Source organism: Oncorhynchus clarkii, chromosome 23 (genome assembly GCF_045791955.1).
Source record: "Oncorhynchus clarkii lewisi isolate Uvic-CL-2024 chromosome 23, UVic_Ocla_1.0, whole genome shotgun sequence".
Classification (NCBI taxonomy): Eukaryota; Metazoa; Chordata; class Actinopteri; order Salmoniformes; family Salmonidae; genus Oncorhynchus; species Oncorhynchus clarkii.
In genome coordinates this window covers 39,690,227-39,702,830 of record NC_092169.1, presented here as the reverse complement: position 1 = coordinate 39,702,830, position 12,604 = coordinate 39,690,227, and the positions used below count along the sequence as shown (strand labels likewise).

The window sequence follows — 12,604 nt, the reverse complement described above, 5'->3', positions numbered from 1 at the left end:
ACAGTAACCAGGACACGCACGCACACTCACGGTAACCAGGACACGCACGCATACTCACGGTAACCAGGACACACACACACATACTCACAGTAACCAGGACACACACACACACGGTAACCAGGACACGCACGCATACTCACGGTAACCAGGACACGCACGCATGGTAACCAGGACACACACTCACGGTAACCAGGACACACACACACACACTCACAGTAACCAGGACACGCACGCACACTCACGGTAACCAGGACACGCACGCATACTCACGGTACCCAGGACACGCACGCATGGTAACCAGGACACACACTCACGGTAACCAGGACACACACACACACACACACTCACAGTAACCAGGACACACACACACACGGTAACCAGGACACACACACACACTCATGGTAACCAGGACACACACACACACACAAGGTAACCAGGACACACACACACACTTATGGTAACCAGGACACACACACACGGTGTAGCTAAGGAAGGAGATAGAATGAAAGTGGGAGAGGGAGCCTATGTGGTGGACTGTAGTAAATCTGAGTGTGACTTTATGATGACAGATTGAACTTTCATAAACTACATTATACATATCAATCAACCTATTTATGTACCCTCTGTCCTCTCTGTCCTAGTGTAGGTATATGTACTGTACAGTTCATCTCTCTCTGTCTGGAGTATATAGTATTATCATCTCTCTCTGTCTGGAGTATACAGTATTATCATGTCTGTCTGGAGTATACAGTATTATCATCTCTGTCTGGAGTATACAGTATTATCATCTCTCTGTCTGGAGTATACAGTAGTATCATCTCTCTCTGTCTGGAGTATACAGTAGTATCATCTCTCTCTGTCTGGAGTATACAGTATTATCATCTCTCTGTCTGGAGTATACAGTATTATCATGTCTGTCTGGAGTATACAGTATTATCATCTCTCTCTGTCTGGAGTATACAGTATTATCATGTCTGTCTGGAGTATACAGTATTATCATCTCTCTGTCTGGAGTATACAGTATTATCATGTCTGTCTGGAGTATACAGTATTATCATATCTCTCTGTCTGGAGTATACAGTATTATCATGTCTGTCTGGAGTATACAGTATTATCATATCTCTCTGTCTGGAGTATACAGTATTATCATCTCTCTGTCTGGAGTATACAGTAGTATCATCTCTCTCTGTCTGGAGTATACAGTATTATCATCTCTCTGTCTGGAGTATACAGTATTATCATGTCTGTCTGGAGTATACAGCATTATCATCTCTCTCTGTCTGGAGTATACAGTATTATCATGTCTGTCTGGAGTATACAGTATTATCATCTCTCTCTGTCTGGAGTATATAGTATTATCATCTCTCTCTGTCTGGAGTATACAGTATTATCATGTCTGTCTGGAGTATACAGTATTATCATCTCTCTGTCTGGAGTATACAGTATTATCATGTCTGTCTGGAGTATACAGTATTATCATATCTCTCTGTCTGGAGTATACAGTATTATCATGTCTGTCTGGAGTATACAGTATTATCATCTCTGTCTGGAGTATACAGTATTATCATGTCTGTCTGGAGTATACAGTATTATCATATCTCTCTGTCTGGAGTATACAGTATTATCATCTCTCTGTCTGGAGTATACAGTAGTATCATCTCTCTCTGTCTGGAGTATACAGTATTATCATCTCTCTGTCTGGAGTATACAGTATTATCATGTCTGTCTGGAGTATACAGTATTATCATCTCTCTCTGTCTGGAGTATACAGTATTATCATGTCTGTCTGGAGTATACAGTATTATCATTTCTCTCTGTCTGGAGTATACAGTATTATCATCTCTCTCTGTCTGGAGTATACAGTATTATCATATCTCTCTGTCTGGAGTATACAGTTTTATCATGTCTGTCTGGAGTATACAGTAGTATCATGTCTGTCTGGAGTATACAGTATTATCATCTCTCTGTCTGGAGTATACAGTATTATCATCTCTCTGTCTGGAGTATACAGTATTATCATCTCTCTGTCTGGAGTATACAGTATTATCATGTCTGTCTGGAGTATACAGTATTATCATCTCTCTATGTCTGTAGTATACAGTATTATCATGTCTATCTGGAGTATACAGTATTATCATCTCTCTCTGTCTGGAGTATACAGTATTATCATGTCTGTCTGGAGTATACAGTATAATCATGTCTGTCTGGAGTATACAGTATTATCATCTCTCTCTGTCTGGAGTATACAGTATTATCATCTCTCTGTCTGGAGTATACAGTATTATCATCTCTCTGTCTGGAGTATACAGTATTATCATGTCTGTCTGGAGTATACAGTATTATCATGTCTGTCTGGAGTATACAGTATTATCATCTCTCTATGTCTGGAGTGTACAGTATTATCATGTCTGTCTGGAGTATACAGTATTATCATCTCTCTCTGTCTGGAGTATACAGTATTATCATGTCTGTCTGGAGTATACAGTATTATCATCTCTCTGTCTGGAGTATACAGTATTATAATCTCTCTGTCTGGAGTATACAGTATTACCATCTCTCTGTCTGGAGTATACAGTATTGTCATCTCTCTCTGTCTGGAGTATACAGTATTATCATCTCTCTCTGTCTGGAGTATACAGTATTATCATGTCTGTCTGGAGTATACAGTATTATCATCTCTCTGTCTGGAGTATACAGTATTATAATCTCTCTGTCTGGAGTATACAGTATTATCATGTCTGTCTGGAGTATACAGTACTATCATCTCTCTCTGTCTGGAGTATACAGTATTATCATCTCTCTGTCTGGAGTATACAGTATTATCATCTCTCTGTCTGGAGTATACAGTAGTATCATCTCTCTCTGTCTGGAGTATACAGTATTATCATGTCTATCTGGAGTATACAGTATTATCATCTCTCTGTCTGGAGTATACAGTATTATCATCTCTCTGTCTGGAGTATACAGTATTGTCATCTCTCTCTGTCTGGAGTATACAGTATTATCATCTCTCTCTGTCTGGAGTATACAGTATTATCATGTCTGTCTGGAGTATACAGTAGTATCATGTCTGTCTGGTGTATACAGTATTATCATCTCTCTCTGTCTGGAGTATACAGTATTATCATTTCTCTGTCTGGAGTATACAGTATTATCATCTCTCTCTGTCTGGAGTATACAGTATTATCATGTCTGTCTGGAATATACAGTATTATCATCTCTCTCTTTCTGGAGTATACAGTATTGTCATCTCTCTCTCTCGCTCTCCCTCTCAGGTCAGTTCTATGCCCCTGGTGGAGAGAAGGAGTGTGTGTTGGGGCTGACTTCAGACCAGGAGAACAACATCCTGGTCACTGGAGACACAGCAGGGTGTGTTCAGGTCTGGGACATCTCTCAGTACGCGCTATGCATCACACAGGAGGTCAGGGTTGGTGTGTGTACATGTATGTGAATGTGTGAGATTTTTGAGTATAGTAAATGCAAATGTAGGATACACCTCTGTTTGATGTGTTTTACACTGTACTCTATCTTCACATGGTTCACCTCCCCAGCCCTCCCCAAGCCACCCTCCTCTCCTGCAGTCCTGGAGGGCCCATGAGGGGGCAATAGTGAGTGTTGAGGTGCTGGTGTACACAGAGAGACTCTTCTTCCTCTCTGGCTCTGTGGATGGGACCAGCAGAGTGTGGACGGGGGAGGGAGGGCATGTAGGTTCATTTGGACAGGAACCACAGTGGAGCCTCGTTGACCCAGCCCCTCACCACACCTCCAGGTACTGAAGTGGTCTCTCAGTAATCCAGAAGTAGTCCACTTGGATCAACATCACTAAGTTCTACACATCTACTGTTTTATGGGTCTCCATTTTTCCTAACTTGTTTTTGTTGTCCTCTTGTAACTTCTAGGCCTACCGAGGCTTTCTCAATCTACTCCTTTGTAGTCTTTTATATATATATATAACTCTAAAATGGCTCCCATTATATATCTAAAAGTACCACAGAATTAAGCAGTCTGGCCTGGTGTGTCGATGTGGGCTGGCGAATATTTCTGTAAGAACCGGGTGTATTTCTAGACTCAGGGAAAAACACACAAAATGAGAGATTTGCATCATATGAATGATGTTGAATGATGTTAAAATGTTGAAGAGGATTTGTAGGAGGCATAGAAGAGGGCTAGGCTGAACTGTGTGTGTGTGTGTGTGTGTGTGTGTGTTTGTGTATTCTGATGGGAAGCCATGAGAAAGAAATCCTGATGAACTTTTTCCACAACCACATTGATTGATTGACTCCTGTTGAAAGTTTACTGTAAACATAGCTAAATTAAACCAGATGGAGTTTGGTTTGGTATGGACGCTTTTCAGTAGTGTGTGAATGAGTGACTGGATAGAGAGTCACCCATAACAACCGTTTGCTGTTGTGGGGATGTGGTGAACAGAACGTCATCAATCTTCCCAAGGGAAAGAGGCACACACACTAATCAATATGTTATCTGAGGGCAGGCCTGGTGTGACAGTGTGTGTGGTATGGTTTTAGTGGTCATGAGGCCACTGTGGTACAACCCTAGTAAACACTGTAGCATACAAAAACATGTCATTAGATGTTTACTGGACAATTAAGCTCCCTGAAACATAGGTTCTCAAAAAACAGATCACAAACAGATCACAAAGTCTCTCTTGAAAGTGATTTATATCAATGATAAGTCAAGGTTAGATATAAGTTTGATCAAACTCTGTTTTCTATACAGTGACCAGGTAAACAACCTGGCTGTTTTCTGTACAAGACCAGGTAAACAACCTGGCTGTTTTCTGTACAAGACCAGGTAAACAACCTGGCTGTTTTCTGTACAGAGACCAGGTAAACAACCTGGCTGTTTTCTATACAGAGACCAGGTAAACAACCTGGCTGCTTTCTGTACAGAGACCAGGTAAACAACCTGGCTGTTTTCTATACAGAGACCAGGTAAACAACCTGGCTGTTTTCTATACAGAGACCAGGTAAACAACCTGGCTGAGGAGGAGAAGGAAGAAAGGGAGAAGAAGATTGAGAGTGAAAGTGACCCATCACAGAGCAGCGAGGTCACAGGTCAAACATCTGACCTTTTCAGCGGGGGTCCGGGTTCACCGGAGGAATGGATTTATGAAGGTAACTATTAGCAACAAACAGGTGTTCATACACACAGTCCCCCACGCATGGACAGAAACACACACACACACACACACACACACACACACACACACACACACACACACACACACACACACACACACACACAGTGGCCCTACGACAGGAGTCTGACGCACAGTGGCCCTACGACAGGAGTCTGACGCACAGTGGCCCTACGACAGGAGTCTGACGCACAGTGGCCCTACGACAGGAGTCTGACGCACAGTGGCCCTACGACAGGAGTCTGACGCACAGTGGCCCTACGACAGGAGTCTGACACACAGTGGCCCTACGACAGGAGTCTGAAACAGAGTGGCCCTACGACAGGAGTCTGACACACAGTGGCCCTACGACAGGAGTCTGACACACAGTGGCCCTACGACAGGAGTCTGACACACAGTGGCCCTACGACAGGAGTCTGACACACAGTGGCCCTACGACAGGAGTCTGACACACAGTGGCCCTACGACAGGAGTCTGACGCACAGTGGCAGTATTGAGGAAGGAGAAAGGTCACTGTAAAGCCAGAGAGGTCATAGCCAGACCCAATAAAACCTGATACTATAATTCAATTTAACTGCGTTATAAAGCATGGACTCTGGACATTCTTGACATTCTAGAACAGTAGAATTGGAGCAGTAGTTTAGTATGTTTGGCAAACGTTCCAGTCAGGACCCAGAGGCTAGAATTGAGGTGTGTGTGTGTGTGTGTGTACACGTTCCTCTCCCAGTCTGCCTATGTCGCTGTCAAAATAATTGATTAGCTGTGCTCCTCTTTCAAGCCACACACACACACACACACACACACACACACACACACACATGATTATACCCACATTAAACAGTTTCCTCCCTGCAGGGCCTGTAGAGGAAGCCCCAACACCAGAGAACCAGACAGGGCCTGTCGGCACAGAGGAGAGCCCTGCTCCATGTCACGCTCAACACATCAGGGTAAGACTGACTCCAACTCACGCTCCAACATACCCTCCAACACACGCTCCAACTCACGCTCCAACTCACGCTCCAACATACCCTCCAACTCACGCTCCAACTCACGCTCCAGCACATCAGGGTAAGACTGACTCCAACTCATGCTCCAACTCATGCTCCAACTCACGCTCCAAGCACACGCTGCAAGCACCCGCTCCAAGCACCCGCTCCAAGCACACGCTCCAAGCACACGCTCCAGCACACACTCCAAGCACACGCTCCAGCACACACTCCAAGCACACGCTCCAGCACACACTCCAGCACATCAGGGTAAGACTGACTCCAACACACGCTCCAAGCACACGCTCCAGCACACACTCCAGCACATCAGGGTAAGACTGACTCCAACACATGCTCCAACTCACGCTCCAACTCACGCTCCAACTCACGCTCCAACACACTCTCCAACACACGCTCCAACTCATGTTCCAACTCACGCTCCAACTCACGCTCCAACACACGCTCCAACTCACGCTCCAACTCACGCTCCAACTCACGCTCCAACTCACGCTCCAACTCACGCTCCAACACACGCTCCAACACACGCTCCAACTCACGCTCCAACACACGCTCCAACTCACGCTCCAACTCACGCTCCAACTCACGCTCCAACTCACGCTCCAACACACGCTCCAACACACGCTCCAACACACGCTCCAACACACGCTCCAACTCACGCTCCAGCACATCAGGGTAAGACTGACTCCAACTCACGCTCCAACTCACGCTCAAACACACGCTCCAACTCATGCTCCAACTCACGCTCCAGCACATCAGGGTAAGACTGACTCCAACACACGCTCCAACTCACGCTCCAACACACGCTCCAACTCACGCTCCAACTCACGCTCCAACTCACGCTCCAACTCACGCTCCAACTCACGCTCCAACACACGCTCCAACTCACGCTCCAACTCACGCTCCAACTCACGCTCCAACTCACGCTCCAACACACGCTCCAACACACGCTCCAACTCACGCTCCAACTCACGCTCCAGCACATCAGGGTAAGACTGACTCCAACTCACGCTCCAACTCACGCTCCAACATACCCTCCAACACACGCTCCAACTCACGCTCCAACTCACGCTCCAACTCACGCTCCAACTCATGCTCCAACTCGTGCTCCAACTCACGCTCCAACTCACGCTCCAACACACGCTCCAACTCACGCTCCAACTCACGCTCCAACTCACGCTCCAGCACATCAGGGTAAGACTGACTCCAACTCACGCTCCAACTCACGCTCCAAGCGTGTGTTGGAGCGTGTGTTGGAGCGTGAGTTGGAGCGTGAGTTGGAGTGTGTGTTGGAGTCAGTCTTACCCTGATGTGCTGGAGCGTGAGTTGGAGCGTGAGTTGGAGCGTGTGTTGGAGCGTGAGTTGGAGCGTGAGTTGGAGTCAGTCTTACCCTGATGTGCTGGAGCGTGAGTTGGAGCGTGAGTTGGAGCGTGGAACTCACGCTCCAACACACGCTCCAACTCACGCTCCAACTCATGCTCCAACTCGTGCTCCAACTCACGCTCCAAGCACCCGCTCCAACTCACGCTCCAACTCACGCTCCAACTCACGCTCCAGCACATCAGGGTAAGACTGACTCCAACTCACGCTCCAACTCACGCTCCAACATACCCTCCAACTCACGCTCCAACACACGCTCCAACTCACGCTCCAACTCATGCTCCAACTCATGCTCCAACTCATGCTCCAACTCGTGCTCCAACTCACGCTCCAACTCACGCTCCAAGCACCCGCTCCAAGCACCCGCTCCAGCACATCAGGGTAAGACTGACTCCAACTCACGCTCCAACTCACGCTCCAACTCACGCTCCAACATACCCTCCAACACACGCTCCAACTCACGCTCCAACTCGCGCTCCAACTCATGCTCCAACTCATGCTCCAACTCGTGCTCCAACTCGTGCTCCAACTCGTGCTCCAACTCGTGCTCCAACTCGTGCTCCAACTCACGCTCCAACTCACGCTCCAACTCACGCTCCAACTCACGCTCCAAGCACCCGCTCCAGCACCCGCTCCAGCACCCGCTCCAACACTCACACACCCACTCCAACACAAACCCCAACACACAGCAACACGCACTCCAATACACAGCAACACACTGCATAATTCTGCTTTCAAATCATGTAAACTCAGAGCCTGTTCCGACTGTTCCGACTGTTCCGACATGATCACTGACTACCAGAGATAGTCAGACGAATGACACTAGTCTCAAACAATAACAAAAAATAACAGTGACTTGCTATGACAGTAATATGTATATATATATTGTCTCACCTACTGTAGCTATCTTAAGATGAATGGAACAACTGTAAGTCTCTCCCTCCCTCTCTCTCTCTCCCCCTCCCTCCCTCTCTCTCTCCCCCTCTCTCCCTCTCTCTCACTCCCTCTCCCTCTCTCTCCCTCTCTCTCTCCCCCCTCCCCCCCCCCCCCCCCTCCCTCCCTCCCTCTCTCTCCCCCTCCCTCCCTCGCTCTCTCCCCCTCTCTCCCTCTCTCTCACTCCCTCTAACTCCCTCTCCCTCCCTCTCTCTCCCCCTCTCTCCCCATCTCTCTCCCCCCCTCCCTCCCCCTCTCTCTCTCCCCCTCCCTCCCTCTCTCCCCCTCTCTCCCTCTTTCTCTCTCCCCCTCCCTCTCTCTCCCCCTCTCTCTCCCTTCCTCTCCCTTTCTCTCTCTCCCTCTCTCTCTCCCCCTTTCTCCCTCTTTCTCCCTCTCACTCCCTATCTCACAGACACACACAGACACCAGACCTGGTGGCACAATTGTTTCCCATTTACAACCAGAACCTAATCTCCCTCCCCCTCCCCCAGGTGTCTCAGTGTCACCAGCTATATGGGGGCATCCAGAGGAAGATGGCAGTTAGGAGAGAGAGGAGGCAGGTATTTGGTGACATCAACGTCAATAAGCTCTTCCCCATCGGGGGCTTGTGCACGCCCTTCCAGGCCCTGGCCGTGCAGGTGAGTGTAGGTCAAAGGTCATCAAACCTGGGTCCATCAGAGTGTGTACAGGCTTTTGTTGCAGCCCAACACTAACCCACCTAATTCAACTACTGTTGATGCATGCACTGTATTGCATTGTATTGTTACTGGGTTTACACACATTTGGCTGCTAATGAACTTGACTTTCATCTCTGGGTTTCTTACACCAGCATTGTAATAGTAATTGCCAGTAAATAGAACTGAAAGACACCAGTGATCAATGCAGAAGACATTTTACAGCGTAACTCCACATCCTTTAGGCAAAGACGGTGTGGCTGCAACATTCCATGGTCGGAAGGACTGGAGTAGTCCAAGAAAAAGCATGATGGATAGGGAAGAGTCATAAAAACAGAGCAGAAGGAATATTTGCTGTTCTATTTCAGAAGTTTTTGGGGAGAAATGTATTTGTCTGCACGGTTACATAGCAACAGACTCTGGATTCAGTTTATTTTTTTCTCTTTCACAATCTCTCTTTATTCCCTTCCTCTATTTCCCACTCTCTTCCTCTATTTCCCACTCTCTTCCTCTATTTAACTCTCTCTTCCTCTATTTCCCACTCTCTTCCTCTATTTCCCTCTCTCTTCCTCTATTTCCCTCTCTCTTCCTCTATTTCCCTCTCTTCCTCTATTTCCCACTCTCTTCCTCTATTTCCCACTCTCTTCCTCTATTTCCCACTCTCTTCCTCTATTTCCCACTCTCTTCCTCTATTTCCCCCTCTCTTCCTCTATTTCCCCCTCTCTTCCTCTATTTCCCACTCTCTTACTCTATTTCCCTCTCTCTTCCTCTATTTAACTCTCTCTTCCTCTATTTCCCACTCTCTTCCTCTATTCCCCACTCTCTTCCTCTATTTAACTCTCTCTTCCTCTATTTCCCACTCTCTTCCTCTATTTCCCACTCTCTTCCTCTATTTCCCACTCTCTTCCTCTATTTCCCACTCTCTTCCTCTTTTTATCACTCTTCCTCTATTTCCCCCTGTTGTCCTCTATTTCCCCCTGTCGTCCTCTCTTCCTCTTTTTTCCTCTATTTCCCCCTCTCTTCCTCTATTTCCCCCTCTCTTCCACTAAAATTCCTCTCTCTGTCTGTCTTCCTGTGTTTGTGAGTTTGTTGCCATGCTCTGCCTGATGTGAGAGATTTTAGCCTGCCGACTCAATGATGGTTGGTGAGGGAGAAAGGAAGGGTGTCAGGCCTTGAGGGAATATATGTTTTGTTGTTGGAACATCAGTCGTAAGCCTGCATGAGAAATGTATTCTCAACCTAAACTTTGAACCTCAAACTCTTCCTTTAACTCTTCCATTCCCCCTCATCCCCACATCACTATTCACCTACTTTACCCTCCTCTCCTCTGGTCTCCTTTCTCCCTCTCCCCCTCTCCCAGGACTGTCAGCAGGTGTTCCTGCCGGAGGATTTACCCATGAGCCCTTGGATGCAGCGTCAGACTCTGAGTTGTGTGAGTGAAGCGGGGCTTAGCTCCCTACAGCTGTCAATCAACAGCTCAGAGCAAGAACAGGAAGCCACCTGACCAGCCTCTTCCTTCTACTATTCTCCTCCTCCTCCTTTCCTTCTCCTTCTCTTCCTCCTCCTCTTCCTCCTTATCCTTCACATCCTTCTCCTCTTCCTCTCCTCCTCCTCCACTTCCTTCTCCTCTTCCTCTCCACCTCTCCTCCTCCTCCTCTTCTCCTATCAGATTATAGTGTAATAATATGTAATATGTAACATGCATGATATTATATATACCTCACATGCGACTCATAATAATAATAAATAATAAAACCAAATAATTAGCCTATGAAATTAATTATCAGCATATCTCAATTCCTCTGACAAAATAACACACTGCTGAACTCAGCTCAGACAAACAGTAGACCGATGTAGCATCCACAGTTACAACCAATAGGAGGCACTAACAGACCAATTTCCAGAGACATTATAGGTGGTACTAGACCAATATATGGAGACATTATACACTACCAGCTAAAAGTTTTAGAACACCTACTCATTCAAGGGTTTCTCCTTATTTTACAATTTTCTACATTGCAGAATAATAGTGAAGACATCCAAACAATGAAATAACACATATATGGGATCATGTAGTGACCAAAAAATATATTTGAGATTCTTCAAATAGCCACCCTTGCAGTCTTGAAAGATTTCCCACATATGCTGAGCACTTGTTGGCTCCTTTTCCTTCACTCTTCGGTCCGACCCATCCCAAACCATCTCAATTTGGTTGAGGTCGGGGGATTGTGGAGGCCAGGTCATCGGATGCAGCACCCCATCACTCTCCTTCATGGTCAAATAGCCCTTACACAGCCTGGAGGTGTGTTTGGTCATAGTCCTGTTGAAAAACAAATGATAGTCCCACTAAACCTAAACCAGATGGGATGGTGTATCGATTTGGAGGTGGAGGGTCCGTCATGGTCTGGTGCGGTGTGTCACAGCATCATCGGACTGAGCTTGTTGTCGTTGAAGGCAATATCAACGCTGTGCGTTACAGGGAAGACATCCTCCTCCCTCATGTAGTACCCTTCCTGCAGGCTCATCCTGACATGACCCTCCAGCATGACAATGTCACCAGCCATACTGCTCGTCCTGTGCGTGATTTCCTGCAAGACAGGAATGTCAGTGTTCTGCCATGGTCAGCGAAGAGCCTGGATCTCAATCCCATTGAGCACATCTGGGATCTGTTGGATCGGAGGGTGAGGGCCAGGGCCATTCCCCCCAGAAATGTCCATGACTTGCAGGTGCCTTGGTGGAAGAGTGTGGTAACATCTCACAGCAATAATTGGCAAATCTGGTGCAGTCCATGAGGCGGAGATGCACTGCAGTACTTATTGCAGGCCACACAAGCTCACAGAACGGGACCCCCGAGTGCTGAAGTGTGTAGCACGTAAAAATCATCTGTCCTTGGTTGCAACACTGACTACCAAGTTCCAAACTGCTTCTGGAAGCAACAATAACTGTTTGTCAGGAGCTTCATGAAATGGGCAAAGATTACCATGCGCCATGCCAAGCGTCGGCTGGAGTAGTGTAAAGCTCACCGCCATTGGACTCTGGAACAGTGGAAACGTGATCTCTGGAGTGATGAATCACGCTTCACCATCTGGCAGGCCGATGGCCAAAACTGGGTTTGGCAGATGCCAGGAGAACGCTACCTGCCCCAATGCATAGTGCCGACTGTAAAGTTTGGAGGAGGAGGATGAATGGTCTGGGGCTATTTTTCATGGTTCAGGCTAGGCCCCTTAGTTCCAGTGAAGGGAAATCTTAACGCCACAGCATACAATGACATTCTAGATGATTCTGTGATTCCAACTTTGTTGCAGTAGTTTGGGGAAGGCCCTTTTCCTGTTTCAAGATGACAATACACCCGTGCACAAAGCAAGGTCCATACAGAAATGGTTTGTCAAGATCTGTGTGGAAGAACTTGACTGGCCTGCACAGAGCCCTGACCTCAACCCCATCGACACTTGGGA

At 47.0% G+C, this 12,604-nt stretch overlaps 1 protein-coding gene across 1 annotated transcript in view; it reads left to right on the top strand.

Annotated features, from left to right (window-relative positions):
- The window catches only part of LOC139381289 (cilia- and flagella-associated protein 337-like), a 36,990-nt gene extending 26,337 nt beyond the window's left edge, over window positions 1-10,653 (top strand). Inside the window, exons 15-20 of the mRNA XM_071124747.1 lie at window positions 3,276-3,421; window positions 3,552-3,769; window positions 4,981-5,135; window positions 6,014-6,105; window positions 8,985-9,113; window positions 10,510-10,653. Of these exons, the coding sequence (XP_070980848.1) occupies window positions 3,276-3,421; window positions 3,552-3,769; window positions 4,981-5,135; window positions 6,014-6,105; window positions 8,985-9,113; window positions 10,510-10,653 (884 nt within the window). The remainder of the gene's footprint in view (window positions 1-3,275; window positions 3,422-3,551; window positions 3,770-4,980; window positions 5,136-6,013; window positions 6,106-8,984; window positions 9,114-10,509) is intronic.
- Window positions 10,654-12,604: the final 1,951 nt, after the last annotated feature.